At 42.6% G+C, this 24,226-nt stretch overlaps 1 protein-coding gene across 1 annotated transcript in view; it reads right to left on the bottom strand.

Moving 5' to 3' along the window:
• prkg2 (protein kinase cGMP-dependent 2) overlaps positions 1-24,226 on the bottom strand; it is a 46,704-nt gene that overhangs the window by 4,923 nt on the left and 17,555 nt on the right. Inside the window, exons 9-16 of the mRNA XM_083784059.1 lie at positions 18,834-18,928; positions 17,954-18,022; positions 8,367-8,465; positions 4,018-4,177; positions 3,490-3,626; positions 2,372-2,461; positions 1,390-1,531; positions 619-782 (exon numbers count right to left, since the gene is read on the bottom strand). Coding sequence (XP_083640185.1) covers positions 619-782; positions 1,390-1,531; positions 2,372-2,461; positions 3,490-3,626; positions 4,018-4,177; positions 8,367-8,465; positions 17,954-18,022; positions 18,834-18,928 — 956 coding nt within the window. The remainder of the gene's footprint in view (positions 1-618; positions 783-1,389; positions 1,532-2,371; positions 2,462-3,489; positions 3,627-4,017; positions 4,178-8,366; positions 8,466-17,953; positions 18,023-18,833; positions 18,929-24,226) is intronic.

Raw genomic sequence — 24,226 nt, 5'->3', positions numbered from 1 at the left:
GACTTCAAACTCAGGGTTCCAACCTAACTTCTGAAACTATAGCCCTGGGGCATTTTCACAACCCACAGCTATGCACGACAAGCACTTCAAAAGTAATGAGATAAACATCGACCGGTCAGGAAAGGGGACTGAGCAACTGAGCAACACAACAACTGACAATTTCACCAGGACTATAGCAAGTTTTAATAACAGCGTGGCTTCAAGTGGATCTGCACTACAGTATGATGTCATGTGGCCAGTCAGTCGTCTATATGACGGCGGTTGTCAAACGTTTTCATGTCAAAGACCCTCAAATTGATACATATTAGGGATTACGCCGTGGACCACCATTTGAAAGTATTTTGTGCCAGAGAGACAGACCCCTGTAACAGGAGATCTCAAGATCCGTATTATTATTTTAATATAGCCGATCGGCTATATTTGAATAGCCTAAGTAAAAAATAGGGGTTGGGTGTTAAACTGATTTAGCATGGTGACCCCTGGAAGGCCAATCTTTGAGAACCACTGATACATACGGTATCTATCACGTATGGCTCTAATATCATGGGCAATGTTTCCAGGCAGGCAGGGCAGGGCAGGGACGGACGAACGGACGGACGGACGGACGGACAGACAGACCTGCCAGTGAGGAGCTCAAAGACCAGGATGCCCAGGGACCAGAAATCCACGCTGAAGCTGTGACCCTTGTTGAGGATGATCTCTGGGGCCACGTACTCCGGAGTACCGCAGAACGTCCACGTCTTCTGACCACTTCGGATCTTCTTGGCAAAGCCAAAGTCAACCTGGGGACGATGATGACAATATATGATCACTATACCACCGGATACATGCTGGATATCGTCGCTGTTACTTGATTATTTCCAATTTTCATTGTACTTCTACTCCACTCTCAGATCTCAGAAGGCAAATATTGTACTTTTACTCCACTATACATTTATTTGAAAACTTTAAAGTTACTAGTTACTTTGTAGATTTTGATTATTATTACAAAACATACAGTACCCTACCCACTACAGCCCATACATTTCGGGCCATTTGAAAATAGCCGATCTACAAGCTCACAATTCTTGATACAACCGGTGCTGGACCAAAATAATTATCACTTGGATCCCATTGGCTGATAACAGTAATAATAGTTTAGTGGAGTAAAAAGTACAACATTAGCCGGTCTTTATTGTCCATCCTATAGACGAGGCAGTTTTTTCATGCCGCAATGCCTGAGAGAACAAAACTCATGCTAAAATGAACCTTTTCCCCGCTTCAAGGTTGTGTATCTTTGCCCAGATATGGCATGAGTTTGAAGTAGCGATATAGGGGATGATTCAGTGTCATTGTAAGCGTGTTATTGTTAATTTCAGAAACATCGTGGCTACGACTACGTTCTATCACCAGTTTGATGTAGCCCTCGGCGTCCAGCATGAGGTTCTCAGGTTTCAGGTCTCTGTAGATGACGCTGCTGCGGTGCAGGTAGTCGAAGGCCTCCGTCACACACGCCACGCAGAACTTAGCAGTGGGCTCGTCAAAACTCCCCCTGCAGGCCAGACAAAACAGACAGACAGCTGTGAGTGATCAACCTTTTATAGGCAGTGGTTCTCATCAAGAATGGACTGCGAGAGAGAGAGAGAGAGAGAGAGAGAGAGTTATTTTAGGGGGGGGGGCTTTAGCCCCCTCTGGTGGAGGCATAGCCCCCCCCTAAGCGCCCCTCAAAACCAGCCCAATTGACTGATTTCTATGTAAACCAAGATTCATTAGCCACCCCTCTAAATAGCCGGCCCCCCCATAGCACCCCCAGTCACAATTTTCTGGCGCCAGTAGATAGCCGTTATTCGTATTTTTTACAGTATTGTGGTCAAACTAGCAATAGAATGCATGTTCAACTTCAATCTTCCAGAAAATGCAATGATCTGAGATATTTCATAAAAGCAAAAGGTTAACCCTCTGCTGTCTGGCATTTTGTTTTAAAATAAAAATACTATCCTATTTTCGTCAGGGCTGGTATGGCCGACTTTAGCATCAGTCTGCCTCTTCTTCAACTGGTGGGTTGTATGGCTAGATGGCTACATAAGTCTACATGCAGTAATTGTGCTAATTGTGCTAATTGTTTGCGAGTGGGGCGCTCTGTTCACGCTGTTTCACAAATCACATATTAGGACTTGGCCAAACAAACATTTTAAAATAGTTCAAATAGCCGATATACAAGCTGACAACGTGCCGATGCAGATTGGCTATTTGAACTATTTAAAAATGTTTTTCAATATTGTAAAATATGGCAAGGAAGTTTAGGGATAAAGGGTAAGGTGTGCCCCAGATTGGGCCACAGACAGCAGATCTCCCTACCTGCTGTCTCTTAGTAGACTCCAGATCTCCCTACCTGTCTCTTAGTAGACTCCAGATCTCCCCTCCCAAGCAGGCCTCTAGCAGCATGTACACATACTTGTTGTCCTTGAACGTACGGTACATCCTACAGACACAAATAAATGACAAAGTTAAACTCATAGTAAACGTTTTTGCATCGTATTATGCGCTAACATTGTTCATCACTTTAACATAGCTGGTAAAGATGCTGCTGGGGGCCCAGGCCGTAGCGTAACGGTCTGGGTACCGGACTGGTAATCCAGTCGCAGTGTGCCGCGGGTTCGACTCCCGGACCCGACACGGCCCTTACTGCATGTCATCCCCCCATCTCTCTCCCGTTTCCTGTCAGCCTACTGTCTGTCCCTTCAAAAATCAATAAAAAGGCGTAAGCCGCAAAAAAATATCTTAAAAATAAATAGTACTATAGGCTTCACCTATAGTACTTAATCATATATCACTTTAAAGGAGAATTCCGGACTAACCTTTTGCTTACCTTAATCTGATATTAAAGAACGAGTGTTAAAGGTGAAAAATGTCATAACTCCATCCTGAGCAAATAAAAAATACATGAACCTGGGGACTGACGCCTTCTACCGACAGTGACGTCAGGACTTCGGTGCTCTATATAGTTATGAATAAGACTGGAAAGTTTGGTGTATGTGAGTGCAACTGAAGTGGAGATTATTTGTCCCAGGTATGAGGAAAACTCGTTTAGAGAAAACAGCCTTTAAAGTTTTGTATTGTAAAATTCCAAAACGTTTTATTTGAAGCCACTATTTGAGACAAAAAATCTCATCCAAACCTTGGCAACAACATATAATCATATATCATCGGAAAGGTCTGGACCTCGAGCTGACTGTGGTTTGATCCAAATATGGTCACTTCCTTTGTACCAACAACCAATCATGAAAATAGAGAGGGTGGATTTTCACCCAGCAAAACGAGCTGTCATTGGCTAAAATAAACTACTAAAATAAACATCTAAATCTGTATTTTGAATGTTGATTTTGCTTTAGTTTGAAAGAAAACATGTTTAGGAAGCAAAATAGCAAAAAATAAATCATGATTTCACCTGCCATGTCTCGCCTAAGGTAAGAAAATCATCATCATAGATGGGCGGGTGTCATGGCTGACCTGACGATGAAGGGGCAGCGGACCTCGGCCAGGATCTTCCTCTCTGAGTGGATGTGTTCCTCCTGCTTGTTGTCCACGATGTGCTTCTTCTTCATCACCTTCAGGGCAAACGTCATGTCCTCATTTTTCACCTTCACCTGCCGCGCACGCACGCACACGCAAACGCACACACCAACACACACACACACACACACACACACACACGCACACACACACACACACACACACACACACACACACACACACACACACACACACCATGTTTTAACCCCTTTATAGCCTACTGTACAACATGATCAGCTATTTGAAAATGACCGATCTGTGCTATCTGTGCGATAATTTCTATTTTCAAAACTATTTTCAAACTCAATTAACAACACACATGTGTCACAATTATTTTCAGATGGGGGGGGGGGGGGGGGGCAAATACATTTTAATTTGTAATTTGGGGGGGTCCTTGTCGATATGAAGGACAACAACCGAGAGAATGCTATCAGTGTTGTTGTTTGTTTGGGGAGGGGGTCTTACCAGCAACACTCTGCCAAAGCCCCCGACGCCCAGAGTGGCGATGACCTCTAGGCTCTCGAAGGGCATGGAGGCCGGAATGGAGGACATGTTGTCCTTCAGCTGGACCTGCTGGAGGACATCTGGGGACACGACGTGGCTCTGCTGGCGTGACACTGACCTCCTGCAGGGACAGTGGTGGAACAAATACAAGATTTGTAGTATATTTTAGAGCTGCAACTTTCCTCTTCTGCCCCGGATTTTAACTCGGTTTCCTGCGCAAGTGCTTATAGTTTTATACCATTGAGCTAATAGAGCCTGCCTGCTTGCTCAGGGGATAAATTGAGTCTTGACGACCAAAACTTGTGTCAGATTTTGACTTTGAAATGTCTCAATAGAAGAGCAGGGAGACAAAATACAATCACCCCAATTGTATGAGTTGTTACAGTATATCGTATTACCATACTCTATCATAGTACAGATTGGACAAAATAAAAATGTATTAGTTACATAGTGCGGCTACGGCTAGTATAGGAATACCACTTAAAGAAGTATTGTCATCAAAATATACTTACTTTACCAAAGATGAAACGTGTTGTGAGCTTTTTAGATCTGCTATTTTTGAACAGCTAAGGGACTGATCGTTATTTATCAAAGGTTGGTATGGTGCAAAAAAGGGGGGGGTCATTAAACTATTTTTTGAGCCTGAGGGGGGGATATGTTTTCTTTTATTTTGGCTTGGGGGAGGTTGTACAACTTTATTTTGCTGAATTTTGTATTTAAAAAAATGTTTCGATTATTTTGTTTTTCATAGTGTTTTACTCCTATCTATATAAAGTTTACCCTGTGTGGCGAGTGTACTTGGTATCTTCCATGTGTGCGCAACTGCACATGCAAATAGAACAGATCTACAAGCTAACAACGCGTTGCTTGGTGGCGCGTTGTTAGCTTGTAGATCTGTTCTACCAGCAAAGGTCTGACTCAGTAACTGACGTAACCACTTCAGTTCAAAACAAGGTGGCGCGAGATAGATTGATTCTGCGCCGTTCATGTCTCATGACATTTCCAGTAGAATAATGCAAGCGGAAAAAAATTGAAGTTATGAACCACGGTGTTTGCACTGAAAAGAGCGAGTGTTGTCGGTGTCAGAGAGGAGGAAGATGTGGAAAGCAGACTGGCAGCACCAGCGCTGCTGCTGGTGTTTCGGTTTCACCCATAGAGTTATATATCTATACTCTAAGGTTTCACCCAGCGCCGCTTCACCGAGTCAGGAGAATGTCAGACTGAGATGATAATAATAATAATGTCGCGGCTGAGGTCGTGGATGACGTAACGATATAACCTTAGAAGGCTTCTTACAAGTTACTGTTGGTGACTCAAGTTGCTTGTGAACGTCAAGTTCATCCAAATAGAAAGTAGAAAAACATCACAGAAACACCTTGCCTTTATGTTGATGGTATATGGAATATTTTGATGGAAGAGACGCAACCGTCTTTGGACAACGCATCGTCGACATGGTGGCGGAGAAAAGCACAGACGAGACAGACGCTCATTGATTTAAAAGGTAGGGCTGGCTGGTCGTGATGTGCATCTTTGCGCACTGTGCCCCTTGCAATGTTGGTGTGAGTCAGAGAATAGTACTTGGCCGGTGCCAATGATGTAGCCTACTCTTGTCTGCGTACTGGTTATATAGACTATAAAGAGTTAAACTATTCGGTGGTGCCTGGCTGGCTAAATGAGCCGAGCAGGCAGTTGATGCCACGCATGGTGTTGCGCAAATTGTGCTTTTCTCTGTGGAGTATGACGCTGTAGTATTATGGTATGCGACTGCGTGACATACATGTATTTATTTAGCATTCATTCATTTTCATCATCCTGGGCTTGGGCACAGAGGCGAGGGGTGCCCACTGCCTTGGCAGCTTAGCTAGAATTACTTTACGCACGAGGCTCACCTCAAAAATAGCCAATCTAAGATCACAAATTTGCGTCGCGTCATCAGCGTGTTGTTGTGAGCTTTAGGTCTGCATATGCTATTTTGGAGCATATTTAAATATTTAGTTGGAAGAATGCAATGGTATATCAGTGTTGAGTGTTGACCATAATGTAATGACAGATATGGAACCAAATGAACCCCAGACGGCCGCCGCCTAATAAACGATCAGCGTTTACTTTATGCTGCTATACTGTTGGTGTGAATATAAAATGAATATAGTCTATGGTGTTTGGGGGGGGGGGGGGGGGGGTCATATATATTCTTCCAGTCCCTGAGGGGGGGTCCCGAAAAAATATTTGGAGGCTGGGGGGGGGATGAGGAAAAATAAAAAAATTAAATCACATCTGCACCACCCCCCCCTGGTGGATAAATAACGAACAGTCCCTAAGGTATTAAAATATGGCTTTAAGAGATTAATGCATGTTTTGTATTGCTAATCTATGAAATAACCTTTATTGCAAAGTAACAATTATTTTATTTGTAAAATAATGTTAGTGGATATATAATATTTGTCTCTGAAAAGATATAGTGAATATAAAGTATCAAAAGATGGAAACACTCAAGTAAAGTAAAAGGTGTCCTCAAGTACATCACTTGAATAAACCGTCTCTGTCGGGTGGAAAACTTGTCCAAAAAAAGGCTACTGTTCAAGATTCAAATAAAAAAATAGCAAAAGTAGCAGATCTACAAGCTCAAAACGCGTCACTTTGAGCTTTGAGCTTGCAGATCTGCTACTTTTGATACTTTTGTGTGGGACGCTGTACTAGTGGCCTATGATCAAGTAAGGGAGTTAGTTTACGAAAAATCACAAAAAGTTAGAATATGGAGAAAAGAGGTTTCTGCATAAACGTTTGAAAGGAAAGACGGATCTGAAGGAAGTGGAGCTCGCGTGTCAGAGCAGAGGACAGGACTTTGTGTCCCAACGACGAATAAAAATGCACGGTGAAATCCTGAGTGTTAAATTAATACTCTTAAAAAAAACTTCCAACGGATCCAATGTACACTACAGTAGTTCTTATTTAGTCTCAAGCTCTTGTTAATACTTTTCATTGGTTCAGTACTAATAAAGTAAAGTAAAGCAGGGGTGTTCAACATGTTTTCATACCAAAGACCCATTGTAACTGAGAGAGACTTGAAGCATAGAGGCCACCACTACATTGCATGAAATTGTGTTACAATGCAGGTTAATCTTTTTCACTGATTTTTGTTTTGTTTATTTCAGACAATTAATCACTACTATTAAAACCACTACCACTACCATTAATTAAAACCGTCAATACTTCAAGAAAACAAAACCTCTTTGCCGGAAATAGCATTTCTACAAGCTCACAACGCCTCGCTTGTAGCGTTGAACGTTCCCCTCAGAATAAGGGTTCAAGTGGAGACCCCCATCTTGAAGACCCATGTAATTAAGACTACCGGTGGTATGTATATACAGATAATCACTTTCAACCTGGCATCCCTACATTGGGCATGTCATTGTGGGGTGGAAAAAGTTCTAAATGTTTCCAGAAATGTAAAAAATAGCCAAAAGACAAGCTGTGAGCTAGCACAGTGCGTGGTTCTCAAAGTGGGGTCCAGGGATCCTCGGGGTCCCTTGAGGGGGTTCTAAATGGACCCTTACAAGTCTATAACTCTGACAGTATACTCTGAGAACCACTGAGCTAGTACATACACACAGCTAGTCTATTTTCTCTAAATTTGTGCAACATTGTCATACGACAAATTAAAAATTATTAAACAAATCTTCCGTCCGACAGTGATGATTATGTGGTCATGATATAAGAATAATGCTGTTATAACCCAACCATACAGTGTTTCTGATGAGCACAGTGTTCTGTCTTTAGGCCTACTTAGATAAAAAGTAGCAATACCACGACATAAATATTGTCAAAAATGGTCTAAAATGTATCAGTACCAAAGTAAAAGTACTAAAACCTTTTAAAACAGATTAGACAAGTACCCTAAGAAAATTGCAACAGAAGGTTTCTCAACTGTTTTTTGTAGTAGTAGGTGTCCTTATTAACATACTAAAAGTTTACCAAAGTTTGACCATGCGAAAGGTGTTATTTTCAAGATGGCGTCCAAGATGGCGTCCAGATTTTTAAATAGCCTAACTCCTTCATTATTGTTGCATCGCCATACATTGTGAGTTTATAGGTTCCATTAGTTTTGAATAGAGTACATATCAAATAGGGCTTAATTGGTTAAGTACTTGTTACAATGATAATTATTAATGATCATTACAACACGACGTACATTAACCAATTTAAATAATTACTAATTATCTAAATGTACAAAGTAATAACTTAAACTAAAGTTATCAAATAATTGTACGGTTACGTGTCCAATTTCCACCCCTTGCTGTCCGAGGACCTACTTGGCGTGTCTCTTCTTGTCATCACGGTCCAGAGTGGCCACATAACCCTGAAGGTACTTCTGCAGCTCACTGAAGGTCCCCACCGTCTGGTCAAATGTCCTGCAAAAGAACACAGCCAAATGTGAAGTGAGAGCTCAGCTGAGCGGTGCCTTCCTAAACAAACACAACATGTACAATCATGATGTTTTAGTAATATTGTCCCTGCTGTTAGTGTACACACTGCTGGCAACCAGGTGAAGAAGTCACAGATTGAGGCTTTAACATTTGCATTTATATGAAATATTGCAGACCATTAGGATTTGGCTTTTGAACATATTGCTTGTTTCACCACTTAAAATAATAACCAAAAGTCTTCGACGCATTGAGAGCTTCCTTGTAGATTAGGTTATTTTTCGCTGGGCAACATGCTTCGATAAATCTTGTTGCTTTATTTGAAATCCAACTGCCCCAAATCAGTCATGGAGACTGATGACTTTAATCCATGAGTATGTAAACTCAAAACAGCATTTCATGAAAAGGATAGGGAAAAAGAAATACGGTACATCCAGAGCTATTATAAACAATCGCACTTGTGTGAAGTGAGGGGCGCAGCGAGGGCACCCCTCACTTCACAAACATTAGTCCATAGACCATGGCTAGGACAGGAAATTTATAATTAGGCTAAAGGCCTATGACATCATTTCGGAAAGCCATGCATTGGTGGGACTATTGCCCCTCAAAAAGTGGGGAATGAAAGTATTACTTTTCCATAAAACATACATTAACATTTTGAAATATATAATCATTTAAAATAACTATGGGGCAAGGCCTGGTAATGCAATATGCATTGTTCCAGTTTTACCAGTTGTTGTCAGAGTACCTAGCCATTACTGCAGGACATGGAGAACAACCTATGATGTCAGAACGTTGACATAATTTTGGTGTCATCACGGATCTCCATGTGCATCAAACGGACAGACAGAAAGATCCAGAGATCTCCAGAGAAGTGGGCATACATGGAACTCAGGGGAACGGACGAACTGTGATGTTTGGATCTTCAGTTCTGGACAACCATATGGTCCACAATCACCCAGAACCCTCTGTGATAAACATGCTCAGTTTGAAGTAGATCAGTCAGACGGTTACCAACGTTATTACCAAACAAACAAACAAGCCAGGCAGACATACAATCTATTCTTCGTCACATGTTCTTTTGAGGGGCGCTAGCTCTATGTCCAGCTTTGAGGGTTTAACTTTGAATGTCATTGACAATGAATGGCCAGCTTTGAGTGTTTAAACATTGAAGACGAAGGTGAGGACGCAAAATTGTGATTGGCCGGCCGGAATGAGATGATGCATGATGATGTATGATGATAAAAGCGCCCCTTCACACGGGTGTGATTTTTACATAAATCAAACAAAAAGCTCATTAAAACCGGGAATGTTATTAATGTTATTTTAGCGTTTTAGCATTGGCAATTAAAAAAAATCAGTGAATTGAGGGGCGCTCTTATCATACTTACATCATAGATCGGATATATCGGTCATAGCTTCAACATTGTGCATCTCAGAAAATACGGAACTCAAAAAGAGATCTCGCTGGAGGATGACGACACAACATCGCTATTAAGCGAGCGCTGCGAATCTCCGTCGTCGGCCGTCTTCCCCCTCATCGCCGCCAACCAATACGCCGCTCCGGCGCACAGGAAAACGAGCAGCAGCACGGACGTCATGGTTGCGGTGAGGAGGGTGGCCGAGGGGAAGGAGTCCGGGCGGGGCCTGGGGGGCACCAGCCTGCCTCCGGGCAGCATGGCCAGGTCGAACAGCTCCTGCATCGCTTCGTGGCGCCACACGTCCTTGGGCGTCACCGCCAGGTACCAGTACAGCCTGAAGAGGGCTGTTTTGTCATGGAAGATCTCACACTGGTAGGTGCCCTGGTGGTGGTCTCCGGCCGCGGGGATGGAATAGAGCGCGTCCTCCCCGGCGGTCACCGTCTTGAACTGGCCCACCCGCGTGGTGTTCAGCCCGGCCGCGAACTTCCAGACCATCCGGACGTCTCCAGGCAGAGTGACGTGAGCGAACGACACGTTGCACCACATCTGGATGCTCTGGTATTCCGTGACCTCTGTGTTCTCTAGGGGGCAGTCCACGGGCAAACCACAGGAATCTTTTACATTACATGTCTCGCAGTTGTTCACAGCGTCGTTGTCCTGGAAGCCGCATGGACGGGAACATTCCTTGGCTCGATCCAGCCGAGAGGCGTTTGCAATGAATATATTGGCGGCGTCTTGCAAACTGCTGTTATACTCGTCTGCGGTGTGTTCTCTACTATTAAACTTATCTAACAGATTATTATAGACATTCTCCATAATGGTCTTCAAAGCCGGAAGGTTGTCTTTCCCCACTCTGGCCGACTCTATGACTTTATCATTGTAGTCGAATTTCGTCTTCACTAACTGCGCACATGCCTCAATGCCGCCATCAGATACAGGATACTCTTTGCAGATATTACTTGCCTTGCAAGTGATACAACATTCGAAACAGCACCGAGATGGATGAAGCAAGAGGGTAGAACATAACTCAAGCACTAAAAGTATCTTCCAGTGCATCATTCACTGGTTGTTTAAAATGAAAATGTATCATATAAATGCTAAATTATGTTGTGATGTCATTGCATGATGACGTTGTTATGTAAGGATCTGAAAACCATATCATGATTCATGCATTTACTGGCCCTCTCTTTTAACACTGTTAACCTCTTGAACATCATCATCAGCAACAGAATAAAACTTTATGCACACTACAGTATGCCCGTTGAGAGTACTTGTTGTCAGAGTGCCCACTGCATACCCTAGCAGTCCTAGTCTGGGCCAAACGTTCAGTGAAAATAGCTGATGTACAAGCTCACAACGCCTCGAGGTATTGTGGGCTTGTAGGTCAGCTATTTCTGCCCCAAAAAATATTAAATCAATCAAATAATAGACCTCCTGCTGAAGACCCCTGCTCCATTCCCGTGGGAGGGGAGTGCCATCACGGTGGCACCTACTGTATGAGGCTGCACACCTGTGTGAAAATACATATATATAGATGATTGATTGTTTGTTGTTCTGGACAAAAGTCAATTCATATTGTGCTTCCTCTTTGAATCTTTCTCCAAATGTGATTCGTCTTGACTTTTGTTCCCAATTAGTAGGTTGCATTTGAGGCAACATTAACCAGTATTCCTGCATCGTCACTGTTGGGTAGAAACCTTTTACCTCATATCATATCATCATACTATAATTCAATCAATGTCTGAATGAATGAATTAATGACAGAAACACCACCGTATCTCCTCATTGCCTGCACCAATCGCTCCCACTTTTCACAAAGGCATTGACCATAATAATATGGAGGTCTTAACGAAGCCATTTTTTCAATAAGATTAATAATGAATTTATTAGTGAATAAAAACCTGTTTATTTGTCCGTGGTCTATCTCCGACAAAGCCACACTATTAGCACACATCTCTCCATGCCAAAAAAAATCTGCACGCTCCCAGAATCCGGCTAGGCTACATTTTACCGACGCAACTGTCATATTTACTGTACAGATATTGTTTTTACATCACCACACAATCCCACGGGACTCATCTCCCCGCAAATCACGTGTCACCAGTGAAATGCATGTTGGGACGGACACAGATTAATACTGGGACACAGTTTCCGGCGCAACATTCCCCTTGCATTCTCCAACGCACTTCCCCTTTTTCACACCGCCCCCAGGCAGTCATCAGACCTATGCATCAGACCCACATAGGGGTGGGTCGCGAAACTCGGGACCAAGGATGTACCGAACCGAACGTGCCTGGGTACCGGGTACCCATTACAATAATTCAATGTCGGTTCTCTCTATCGGTTCTCACAGACACGCGGTCACACGCTATTTATTTATTTTCTACCCTTTTAATAGAAGCGCAGGGAACAGAGCTGATCTACAAGCCTACACCGCGTTCACGCGTTGCATCAGCGACGCGTTGTGGGCTTGTGGCTTGCAGAGGCGGGTCTCATTTATTTAAAACGATAAGCATTGAAGCAACAACTGTTGCAGCCTTCATGAAAGCAGTGACGCGCAAATAATTAGGCTTAATAAAACAAGTCAACTGCCTGACGCAGGCATTACCTCTCAAAAAAAAAAATATATAGCCTATAATCAAAGCTTCTCTTCCGATTGAAACTCAGATGTGAAAACACCAAAAAAAGCACCAGTCCTGGAGCTCCAGGCGCGCTAATTTGCGCCGCGGTCTAAGCCGCTCTCAGACCCTTCCGACGAGGCTCTTTCTTGGGGTAGAAAAGTGTGGATGACCGCGGCTCAAATTAGCGCGCCTGGAGCCCAGGAGGTCAGGGGCCTTTTCCCCTGTCCCATGCGTGATTCGCCGCGGATTTTTCGCCGCGGATTTTTCGCCCCACTTGGGCCATCCCATAATTATGTGTTCTTTGTTCTCCTTGCATATTCTAAAATGCAACCACACTTTAGATTTCTTTTGTGGCGGCATGAGTGCAGGCAGCTGTGTGTGTGTGTGTGTGTGTGTGTGTGTTGACTTCCTTGTTGTTACCACCACGAGTGAGGGGGAGAGGGGAGCCGTTCTCACCTATCGGCTGGAGATGCCCCCCCCCCATTAGCGATGCTAATTTGTGTGTGTTTGTGTGTGTGTGTGTGTGTGTGTGTGTGTGTGTTGCTCTCAGATCTCAGACATGCTTTTATTTGTCATTGTCAGTAGTTAGTAGTAAGAGAAGTAGCCTACAACACTATTGCCCTGGGTAAATACTTTTAATTTTAATTTTAATTTAAAATAATCACTATATTATCCACAAATGGCTCAATAAAGGAGAGGATGTTACACTATTCATTGTACATTATATATATATAAGCACACGGGACACCAACCACTTCACGTTTCAAACAGTTTTTCCCAACTCACTGCTATACCCGTTGAGTCTGACAGTGAGATTTCAGTTCCACTTGATGGCCCGCAACCCCCGCAACACAAGCGGCCGCGGCGTGTCATTAAGAACACAACTCTGGTTATCGGTAGTTCTATAATGAGAAACGTGAAATTAAAGACTCCAGGAACTATAGTCAAATGCATCCCCGGGGCCAGAGCGGGCGACATCGAATCAAATCTGAAACTTATTGCTAAAAGTAAATGTAATCGCTATGATAGGATTGTAATTCATTGCGGGGGCAACGACACTCGACTTCGGAAATCTGAGATTACGAAGATAAATATTGAGTCAGTTTGCACATACGCAAAGACAATGTCGGACTCCGTAATTTTCTCTGGTCCCCTGCCAAACATGATTAATGATGACATGTTTAGCCGTATGCGCCAACTCAACCGCTGGTTGTCTAGGTGGTGTCCAGATAATAACGTGAGCTTTATAAATAATTATAAAACCTTTGAGGGGAATACTGGTCTGATAGAGAGAGACGGCATACATCCAACTTGGGACGGTGCAAAGCTCATCTCTAGAAATATGGACGATTTTATAGATACATTATGACCACCCAGAGTTGGGACCAGGAAGCAGAGTTGCAGTCCTACACAGCTCTCTGTGCTTCCTCTAGTGCAGCCGCCTACCCCACCTGTCCTACAAATCAGAACTATACAAACTATACAGTCTCTGTACAGGCTGAACAAACCATATAGGCTGCACAAACAAAAACAAAAGGAAATAGGAGCTGTACATACAAACTTGATACAAATCAAAACCAATACAGTAGTACCACAAAATACAAATATCAAATGTGGATTTCTAAATATTAGATCTCTACGCAAAAAAGGAACATTAGTAAATGAAATCATATCAGACAATTGTCTTGATCTATTTTGTCTGACTGAAACATGGCTGGGTGAGCAAGAATATGTCAGTTTAAATACTGCCACCCCACCAAGTCACACCAATGCACAAATACCTAGAGACAATGGTAAAGTTGGAGGTGGAGTTGCTGCCATCTTCAATTCAAGCCTAACAATTAGTCCTAGAGCTAGAGCTACATACAAATCATTTGAAAGCTTGATTCTCAACCTTTCACACCCAAGCTGGAAATCAATACAGCCGCTGATAGTCATTACAGTGTACCGCCCCCCCGGCGCCTACACACAATTTCTATCCGAGTTTTCTGAATTTCTATCAAGTCTAGTCCTCGAGTCTAATAAAATCATCTTAATTGGTGATCTAAATATTCACGCGGACATAGGAACTGATAGCCTGAATAGAGCGTTCGTCTCATTGATTGATTCAATCGGTTTCTCTCAGTGTGTAGACAAACCTACTCACATTCTCAACCATACCCTAGACCTCATTCTGGTCTATGGTATCAAAATAGAGCACCTCACAGTTTTTCCAGAAAATCGTGACCTCTCTGATCATTATTTGATCACCTTCGATTTTACATTGATCGACTATACGCCACTGGACAAAAATGTCCTTGGCAGAAGTATATCTGAGAGCGCTGTAAATAAATTCAAGGAGATAGTTCCATCAGCCATCAACTCAGTATACCTCAACAAAATAGAGGACCTCCACACATATAGTCCTCCTCAACTCGATCAACTTGTTGATAGTGTCACATGCTCATTTAAAAATACGCTAGACTCTGTTGCTCCCCTGAAAAGGAAGGTAATAAAGCAACAAAGGCTAGCCCCATGGTACAACTCGGAAACTAGAAACCTCAAGCGAACGTCTCGCAAACTTGAAAAAAAATGGCGCTTAACCAAACAGAAAGAATCATGTATAGTCTGGCAGAATAGCCTCAAAATATACAAAAAGGCTCTCGACACGGCCAGAGCCACCTATTATTCATCCCTAATAGAGGAAAACAAAAGTAACCCAAAGTTTCTTTTTGATACTTTGGCAAAACTGACAAAAAGCCGTGATTCCACTGATCCACGTATTCCTACAACTCTCAATAGTAGCGATTTCATGAGGTTCTTCAGTGGCAAAATAGAAACTATCAGAGATCAAATTGATCTACAACTACTCTCGGCTCCCACTGGACTGCCTCCAAATATGGTGGTCTCAGAGATGGCCGCACACCCAAATATATATATGGATAGTTTCTCTCCAATTGAGCTCTCTGATTTCACTTCAATGATATCTTGCTCAAAATCAACGACATGTACCCTGGATCCAGTTCCGACTAGATTACTCAAAGAGGTCCTGCCTCCGGTTGGTACATGCCTACTCAATATGATCAATATGTCCTTGGTGACAGGCTACGTGCCACAATCTTTTAAGGTAGCGGTAATCAAACCTCTACTCAAAAAGCCTACTCTTGATGCAGGCATTCTAGCTAACTATAGACCTATATCGAACCTACCATTTCTCTCCAAAATTCTCGAGAAAGCAGTCGCCAAACAGTTATGTGACTTTCTACATAACAACAATTTATTAGAAGGCTTTCAGTCAGGCTTCAGAGCTAACCATAGCACTGAGACGGCACTGCTGAGAGTTACAAATGACCTCCTGACTGCAGCAGATAATAAACTCCTCTCCGTACTGGTGTTGCTGGACCTTAGTGCTGCATTTGACACTATTGACCACCACATTCTGCTACAGAGACTGGAGCATCTGGTTGGCATCAGGGGTGCCGCACTGAAATGGTTCGAGTCCTATCTGTCTGATCGATTTCAGTTTGTAGATGTCAATGATGGCTCCTCAACACATGAAAAGGTCAAATACGGAGTCCCACAAGGCTCTGTGCTTGGACCAATACTTTTCTCCTTATATATGCTCCCTCTGGGCAACATCATCAGGGAACACTCTATACATTTCCATTGTTACGCGGACGACACTCAATTATATCTATCGATGAAACCGAACGAAACGGACCAACTAGTCAAACTTCAAGCATGTCTTAAAGACATAAAGAGTTGGATGACCCGTAATTACCTACTCCTCAACTCTGACAAAACGGAAATTATCGTGATCGGCCCTAAGCCCCTAAGAGACAAGCTAGCCGATGAGAACTTTTCTCTAGATGGCATTACCTTGGCCTCCAAGGCCACTGTAAAGAATCTGGGAGTTACCTTTGATCAAGATATGTCTTTCAAATCGCACATCAAACAAATCTCAAAGACTGCCTTTTTTCACCTGCGAAATATTGCAAAGGTTAGGCACATCCTATCCAAAATAGACGCAGAAAAACTTGTCCACGCATTTGTTACCTCAAGGCTGGACTACTGCAACTCGCTATTATCAGGCTGCCCAGGTAAGTCTCTGAAAAGCCTACAGCTAGTTCAAAATGCTGCGGCGCGTGTGCTGACAGGTACCAGAAGAAGAGACCATATCACTCCTTCACTGGCCTCTCTACACTGGCTCCCTGTCAAACACAGAATAGAGTTCAAAATTCTTCTTCTTACCTACAAAGCTCTCAATGGTCAGGCACCACAATATCTCAAAGATCTCATTGATCCTTACAAACCAAATAGAACACCAGTGCGTCTACAGTATGCAAAAATGCTTACTGTTCCAAAAATATCAAAAGTTACAATAGGAGGCAGGGCGTTTAGGTCCCAGGCACCTCAGCTGTGGAACCTTCTCCCGGCTTCGGTCCGTGGGGCTGACACGCTCTGCACATTCAAGACTAGGTTGAAAACCTTTCTCTACGACAAAGCCTATAGCTAGAGTTGTCTCCAAGTCTGGCTGGATACCATGGTCGTACATTGTTGTGTGGGTCTGTCTCCCAGCAGTACTTGTAATATACACTATATAGGCTCCAGTAAGGCCTGCCACTAATCCAACATCCGGGGAATCTCTCCCCGGAGTCTCTTTTCGTCCTCCCCGTCGCAGTTCTGTGGACCTCTAATACTAACCCCCAACTGACTGAATGAGCGTGACCGTGGATCAGGCCTCTTCATGGAGCCCACCAGAAGTGTGACCTGGACCCGGCCTCACAGAGCTCGACCAGATGTGGACCAGATGTGGACCAGACCCCTCCACGGAGCCCACCTGTCTATTTCTGTCTATTTCTCTCTGTCTATTTCTCTCTCTCCCTCTACCCCCCCCCCCCCCGACACGGTCGAGGCAGATGGCCGTCCACCCCAGAGTCGGGTTCTGCCTGACGTTCTTTTCTCCTCTCCTAAAAGGGGAGTTTTTCGTTGCCACTGTCGCAAATTCGCAATATTGCTTGCTCTGGGTGGATCTTTGTTGGTTGTAAAGTGTCTTGAGACAACTCGTTGTGATTTGACACTATAATAAAATTGAATTGAATTGAATTGAATACTCAAATTGACATTGAGCTTCCCAAGACCATCTGTAAACAATTCCCCCCCTATCAGTAATGTGATCTATTACATCGCACACTGAACATGATTTGCTGTTCATATATTCAGAACGGGTAAGGACTAGTACTGTTAATTCTCTATTGGAACATAGGTTCGTGTTAAATACTATCTAGGAATACCAAACAAGCTGCAACCATCCTTCAATGTTCAGCAATTTCTCTCTCTCTCTCTCTCTCTCTCTCTCTCTCTCTCTCTCTCTCTCACCATTTACCATTTTACACTGTACCTGTGTCAAGTAGCCTATACTAAAAAACAACTAAGAAAAAAAGATTATACTCACTCTCGGTCAATGACAAGGCACTCTACTCCGTTCTCATCAGCAATGATATTGGCTGATCGGACGTCATCACTGGAAGACATGACATGTTTTTATGTTAAGTCTGGGTCCTACTTCATTGTGCAACTGCCAGCCCGAAAGCGGCAGATATAGAAGCTCACAATGCGTAGCAACGGCAAGGTAATTATGGAAAAAAGAATTGGGGTGCCATAGTTTCACTGCACTCTGTCTTTAAGCATTGCACATTATGCGGTCAACCCAGACACTCGCAAAGTCTCGCATGAATGTTGCCATCTTTCAAATGAAAATGCATTAAAATAAACAATAAAGTTCATTCATCCCACATAAACAGGATTCTATGGTGAATACTGGGGCTCCTTCAGTGGTGCCCAAACCTTTTCATGTCAAGGACCCCAAAAAGTATTTGGCAGCCGACCCCCTTCTCAAAATATATTGTTCCAGGGAATCCAATAAGAGAAGAGTTGAAAATGTTCGCTTAACAAATATCCAAAGATTTGCAAGACCTATAAAAAAATCTACAAGCTCATAGCGCGGCACGAGGTGGCGCGCTATGAGCTTGTAGATCTGCTATTTTTGAATAGCCAACGTAAGAAATAATGGTTACACAGATGCTTTCCCAGTTTTAATGGGAAAGGAAAGGAAATGTACGTAGGCCTACTATGTTTACAACAAGGTCACTTCAGAGGTGGTAATTTTAACGTGCCGGTCCGGGGATACGAACTAGTGACCTTCCGATAGCGACCTTCCGAAGACCGCTCCGCAAACCGTTCGGCCACCGCTGCCACAGGGTTAACTCTGAGAGTGTTAAAAAATGGAACTTGGCCAGGTCAGACACTAAAGTATGCGTGTCTGTGGCGAGTACCTTATGAGGGCCTTCTCTCCGAAGTAGTCGCCTTTGTGCAGCGTGTTGATGGTCTGGGGCAGTGCCTGTGTCTCTGTGCTCTGCGTCACTTTCACCTGCACACAGTTCAGGTGAATCACACACCATTTATTTCACCCATTTAGGCCTGACGTCGAAAAAAAAAAAAACGTTCGCTCCGAAAGAATATATACCTCACTCATTCTTGAGATGAGGGACAAAAGTGGAAAAAACATGTCCCACACATAAGAGCCTTATTTATGTTAAAAATAAATTAATTCATAAAAATAAAAGCACTTGCAAAGTTATATGTAATACAGTTGTGTATTCTTATGACATTCATTTCATTATAATTATTTTCATATTCCATCTGAATGAGTTAAAAGCAGGCTCTGTACCCAAAAATGCCTGTATTTAGCCTGTCCCCAGCAAGTGGTCACAATTTCAAACAGCCAAAAAAGTGTCTAATACTGTCACAATAGCATAAATATACATACTAAATGAAAGTAGATTGTCAACAACATAGCAAACAATATACACAGTTCATTTTAATTTATATTTTCCTATAAATATCTCATATCAAATGTGTGTCCCACGCATAGACTGTAAAAAATATGGACAAAGCGTTCGCCGGGTCTAACATGGACGTAAAATGAAGCCTGTTATTCCTGCACTGTAAGTCGCCATCTTTCTAGATCCGTTTGGTACCAGCTGGCCATTGGCTGGCTCCGTTTTGGACCAGCTGGCCATTGGCTGCCCAGACAACGAGGCGGGACTTCCCCCCTTCTTCTCCGTTGGTTTTTATTTTGACTCGAGTGGGAGGGGAATCCCGATCATAGACTGTAACGGTAGCCACGCCCCTCAGAACATACGCGATGTTTTTTTTTCTTTATGGTCATTTTTTTAATTAATGGGACCATAATTTTCCAAAAAGAATATTATGACATTAGAAATGAGACTTTAAACTAGTGACTGGAAGAAGAAAGTATTCATGACCATGTTTATTAAGGTAATACAGTCTAGGTGAAGTTGGGCCAAAATACATGGGCCTCTATGGAGCTATGGGGCTTTTTGGGTCCAGTCCAGCGCCACAACAGGCCATTATTATGAACTACAGATTTCAAATGAGGCTTCACGAAATATCTGGCTGACTGCCCCCCTGGTCCCACGTCTCCGTCAACTCCGTCAGGTTTTTAAAAAGTCTTAAATAAATCAGAAAATATTGTCGACAGATTTAGCCTTTTCCAAGTCCTGTTTATATTTGTTGCAACAGTGGAGCACCTGGTCTGACAAGCATTCCATTGTTTGATATTTTAAACAAACAATGTTGATATCAATGTGGTCACAGCTTTTACATGTCAACTCCGTCAGGACATTATTATGATCTTTGTTAAGAATTCCAAAATAATGTTTAGTATTTTAGTTTAGGGTTAGGTTTAGCTAACAACTGAAGAAAAAACTAAATGGCTACATTGTACTACAGAGGGTTAAGATGAAAACAAATGCAATTTTGTCAACTCCGTCAGACGTCAACTCCGTCAGGTTTTGTGTCTGACGGAGTTGACATGTATCTGACGGAGTTGACAAAAGTGTTCCTAAAACAATAAAATTATAGTTTTTGAATAATGGGAAGTATTCTAATTTGGCACACAGTTAGAGCATGCCTTAAGGAACATTTTTGGCTATAGGGCCATCACAGATTTGTCTCGTGGTGACCATGGCAGCCATTTTACAAAATGTCCGCCACCTGATGTTATTTTCCAATAACTCAAGTTCTACACCACCTAGGATCTTGATTCTGGTGACTAAGACTACATTTTCAAGGATGAAGGATGCAGTGGTACAATTTAGATTTTCCCTGTGACCATGGCAGCCATCTTTCAAAATGGCCGCCACCTGCTGTTATTTTACAATAACTCAAGTTCTACACCACCTAGGATCTTGATTCTGGTGACTAATCATACATTTTCAAGGATGTGGGGTACATTGGTACTATTTAGATTTGTCCTGTGACCATGGCAGCCATTGTTTTTCAAAATGGCCGCCACCTGCTCTTATTTTACAATAACTCAAGTTTTAGACCACCTAGGATCTTGATTTTGGCGACTAATCATACATTTTAAAAGATGAGGAATACAGTGGTACTATTTACATTTGTCCTGTGACCATGGCAGCCATTGTTTTTCAAAATGACCACCAACCTGCTGTTATTTTATCAATAACTCAAGTTTTAGACCACCAAGGATCTTGATTCTGGCGACTAATCATTACATTTTCAAGGATGAACTTTCTCTGGGAGGGGTCAGGGATTACTTCAGGTGCAGGTTGAGTTGCTACTGACAGGACATTAAAAGGAGGTGGGCTTTCTGGCCTTTGACTTGTCCCTTTCAGGTACAGATGCACAGTTTGACTTCACTGGCCACTGCAGGGAACTGTGGGAGAGAAACTTTGGTCTCTTGACACCCCGATTAGGTTCAGGGTTTTTTTGGTGGAGACTTGCCTTTCATGACATCGTTGCTGCAGCAGTTGATCTCCTTACTGCCAGCGGTGGCACACTCTGGGTCTCTGGGGCGTTCTATCTTGGTGGCCTCCTGCCAGTGTTTCTCCATCCTTCTCATGAGCTCTGTGTTCTGGGGCTCTGTTATAGTCAACTTACATTGTCTTGGCTGGAGATTGCTTTCCTGCAGGGTCCAGCCCAGTCTTGTGCAGATGGCTGCTGGCCCACCTGGAGGCCCCAACCTCACTTGTTCTGTTGGTGTGATTAGGTGGGGTGGTCTTCCCCAATCAGGATGAGGGGTTTGACCCTTTCAAACGGCAGTCTGGCCAAGTGTCTGTATTTAGTTGTGAGGCTAGATACAGGATATGATTGCTCACCCAGCCCCAGGTGACTTGAGGTGAAGGCTCCTTTGATTTGGTAACATTGCTTTGGTTGACATGCTGGGGACACAGAGAAAGACACTGATGCCTTCAGTGTCTGCACATCCGGCCTGATAGTCCTGAAGCCAGATCTTCTGTCTTCAGTCTTTCGCTCACTGTTCACTGCTCACCTCACCGAATTTAGCCCAAGGAGTTTGACCCCTAGTTTGGCCATAGACCCCCTAGTTTGGCCATAGCCACTTGCCCAAATGTGCTGACCTCATCACATCTGTGATGATGGCTATGGCTGTTTTTAGCCAACGTAGTGTTTTTTGTGCAAACCTAATGCTTGGGATGGATTCAGAATCATGAAAAGCCCCTAGTTTGACATGCCACATGCTACTTACAGCATTTTAAGCAATTTAGAACATTTAGCCTTATATTGGTTGTTGATGGTACCCAACTTTCAGCAGCTGTCAAAAATGCCCCTAGGGTGTTTCAATAGCAACTAATGTGGGATATGTTAGTAGACACTAGGGATGCACCGAAAGGGAAATTCTTGGCCGAAACCGAATACCGAATATAGGAAACAGTTGGCCGAAAACCGAATACCGAATAGCCGAATACATATTTGTTGTAAAGCTACCTGATTATGGCAAAAGACATGATTTTGGCAAAACCTAACTTAAATAATAAACACTTATGGGTCCATTAAAAAACATATAATTAATTGGAGGCTTTGTGATTAATTAATCTCAATTAATCACATTTGAATCGCATATCAATAGGCCTATTTGACCTGAGCAGTGAGCTTTTTTTTCTACATAAGCATAGGCAATAAAACAAGTAGTAATAATAATAGTGATAATAATATTATTTATATAAAGCTTCTCTGAGTAGGCCTACTTAGACACTTTTCAAGGAGAACATGAGAAAACAAATAAAAACTTTATTAGAGAAAAACTAAGACTATGGAATAAAATAAATTAAAGTGGAATGAGATAGCAATATTCCAGAGGTGGGTTTGAATTTATAGGTGGTGGCATGTCTCTGAGTTTTGGGAAGTGCATCGTTTTGACAGGTCTGCCTGCTAGTGAAACCCTTCATGACCATTAAACATGGGCAGACGCAACGATACAGTATCATTGTGTGAGGTGTTACCGTGTTGGGGAACGGATGGAAAGTACTGTTAAAACTAACGTTAGCTCCCATGCTATTGCTAGCTATAGCTTCCCTCGTCAACACCACCCGTCCACAGATCGGGTGGAAGAGCTGCTGATACCACGTTGCTTGTGCCCGTGGATGGGAAATAAGATTTAAAAGGCTATGGAAGCTTGGATGAAAGCACAGATGTATGCAATAAAGTTGTGTCGGATCTGCCTGTGCATTGAAGCATTCCGTGACTGCTGCCCGTGTGTTGTGTTGTGACTGCTGCGCAGATGCAAGAGCGTCATAAGCATGCGCCCTTCCTGCGCTGAAAGTAGCAGATCTACAAGCTATCTACCCGTCGCAATGCACGGCGCGTTGGGCTTGTACATCTGTGTTTTTCCCGCAGTTTAGTTCGATTCACAACTTTAGGACCACTACTACTATTCAGTGATATTTTTCGGCTTATTTGAGCCGAAACCGAATAGGCCGAAAATACATTTTTAGCCATTTTCGGCCGAATATTTTCGGTGGCCGAATTTTCGGTGCATCCCTAGTAGACACCTTTACAAACACATTGGTGAAGAACATTCTTGGTAAGAAATGTATTCACAGATTTGACATTATTCTGATAATATTGGTAAATTGGTAAATTGGTAAAATAATAGAAGGTCCACCATTTTTGAAAATGTCTACCATGGTCACAGGATAAATCTAAATAGTACAACTGTATTCCTCATCCTTGAAAATGTATGATTAGTCACCAGAATCAAGATCCTAGGTGGTGTAGAACTTGAGTTATTGGGAAATAACAGAAAGTTGGTGGCCATTTTGAAATATTTCTACCATGGTCACAGGACAAATCTAAATAGTACCAATGTATCCCACATCCTTGAAAATGTATGATTAGTCACCAGAATCAAGATCCTAGGTGGTGTAGAACATGAGTTATTGTAAAATAACAGCAGGTGGCGGCCATTTTGAAAAATGGTCACAGGGCAAATCTAAATAGTACCACTGTATTCCTCATCCTTGAAAATGTGGGATTAGTCACCAGAATCAAGATCCTAGGTGGTCTAGAACCTGAATCAGTTAAACTTGTCAACTCCGTCAGATGTTCGTCAACTCCGTCAGAAGTTCGTCCCGTGATGTTTTTGTTAATTTCCAAAGAAATAGAAAATTCGATGTTAAATCTTTTGTGCTTATGTATTGAAACACCAACTGAAATGATACGTAATGATGATTATTTTTTTTTTACATGGTTTTCATGTTATAATATTGAAAATAAAGGTTGAAATGACGGATTTGAGAAATTGGATATTTCATAATAGTGTGATATTGGAACAAAACAATATTAAAATAATTGTATTACTTAACTTGATTACTGAAAGCCA

This window comes from Protomyctophum parallelum (assembly GCF_964188405.1).
Source record: "Protomyctophum parallelum genome assembly, chromosome: 15".
Taxonomy (NCBI): Eukaryota; Metazoa; Chordata; class Actinopteri; order Myctophiformes; family Myctophidae; genus Protomyctophum; species Protomyctophum parallelum.
Note: the sequence above shows the minus strand (reverse complement) of the source record. Positions and strands in the feature narration are given on the sequence as shown.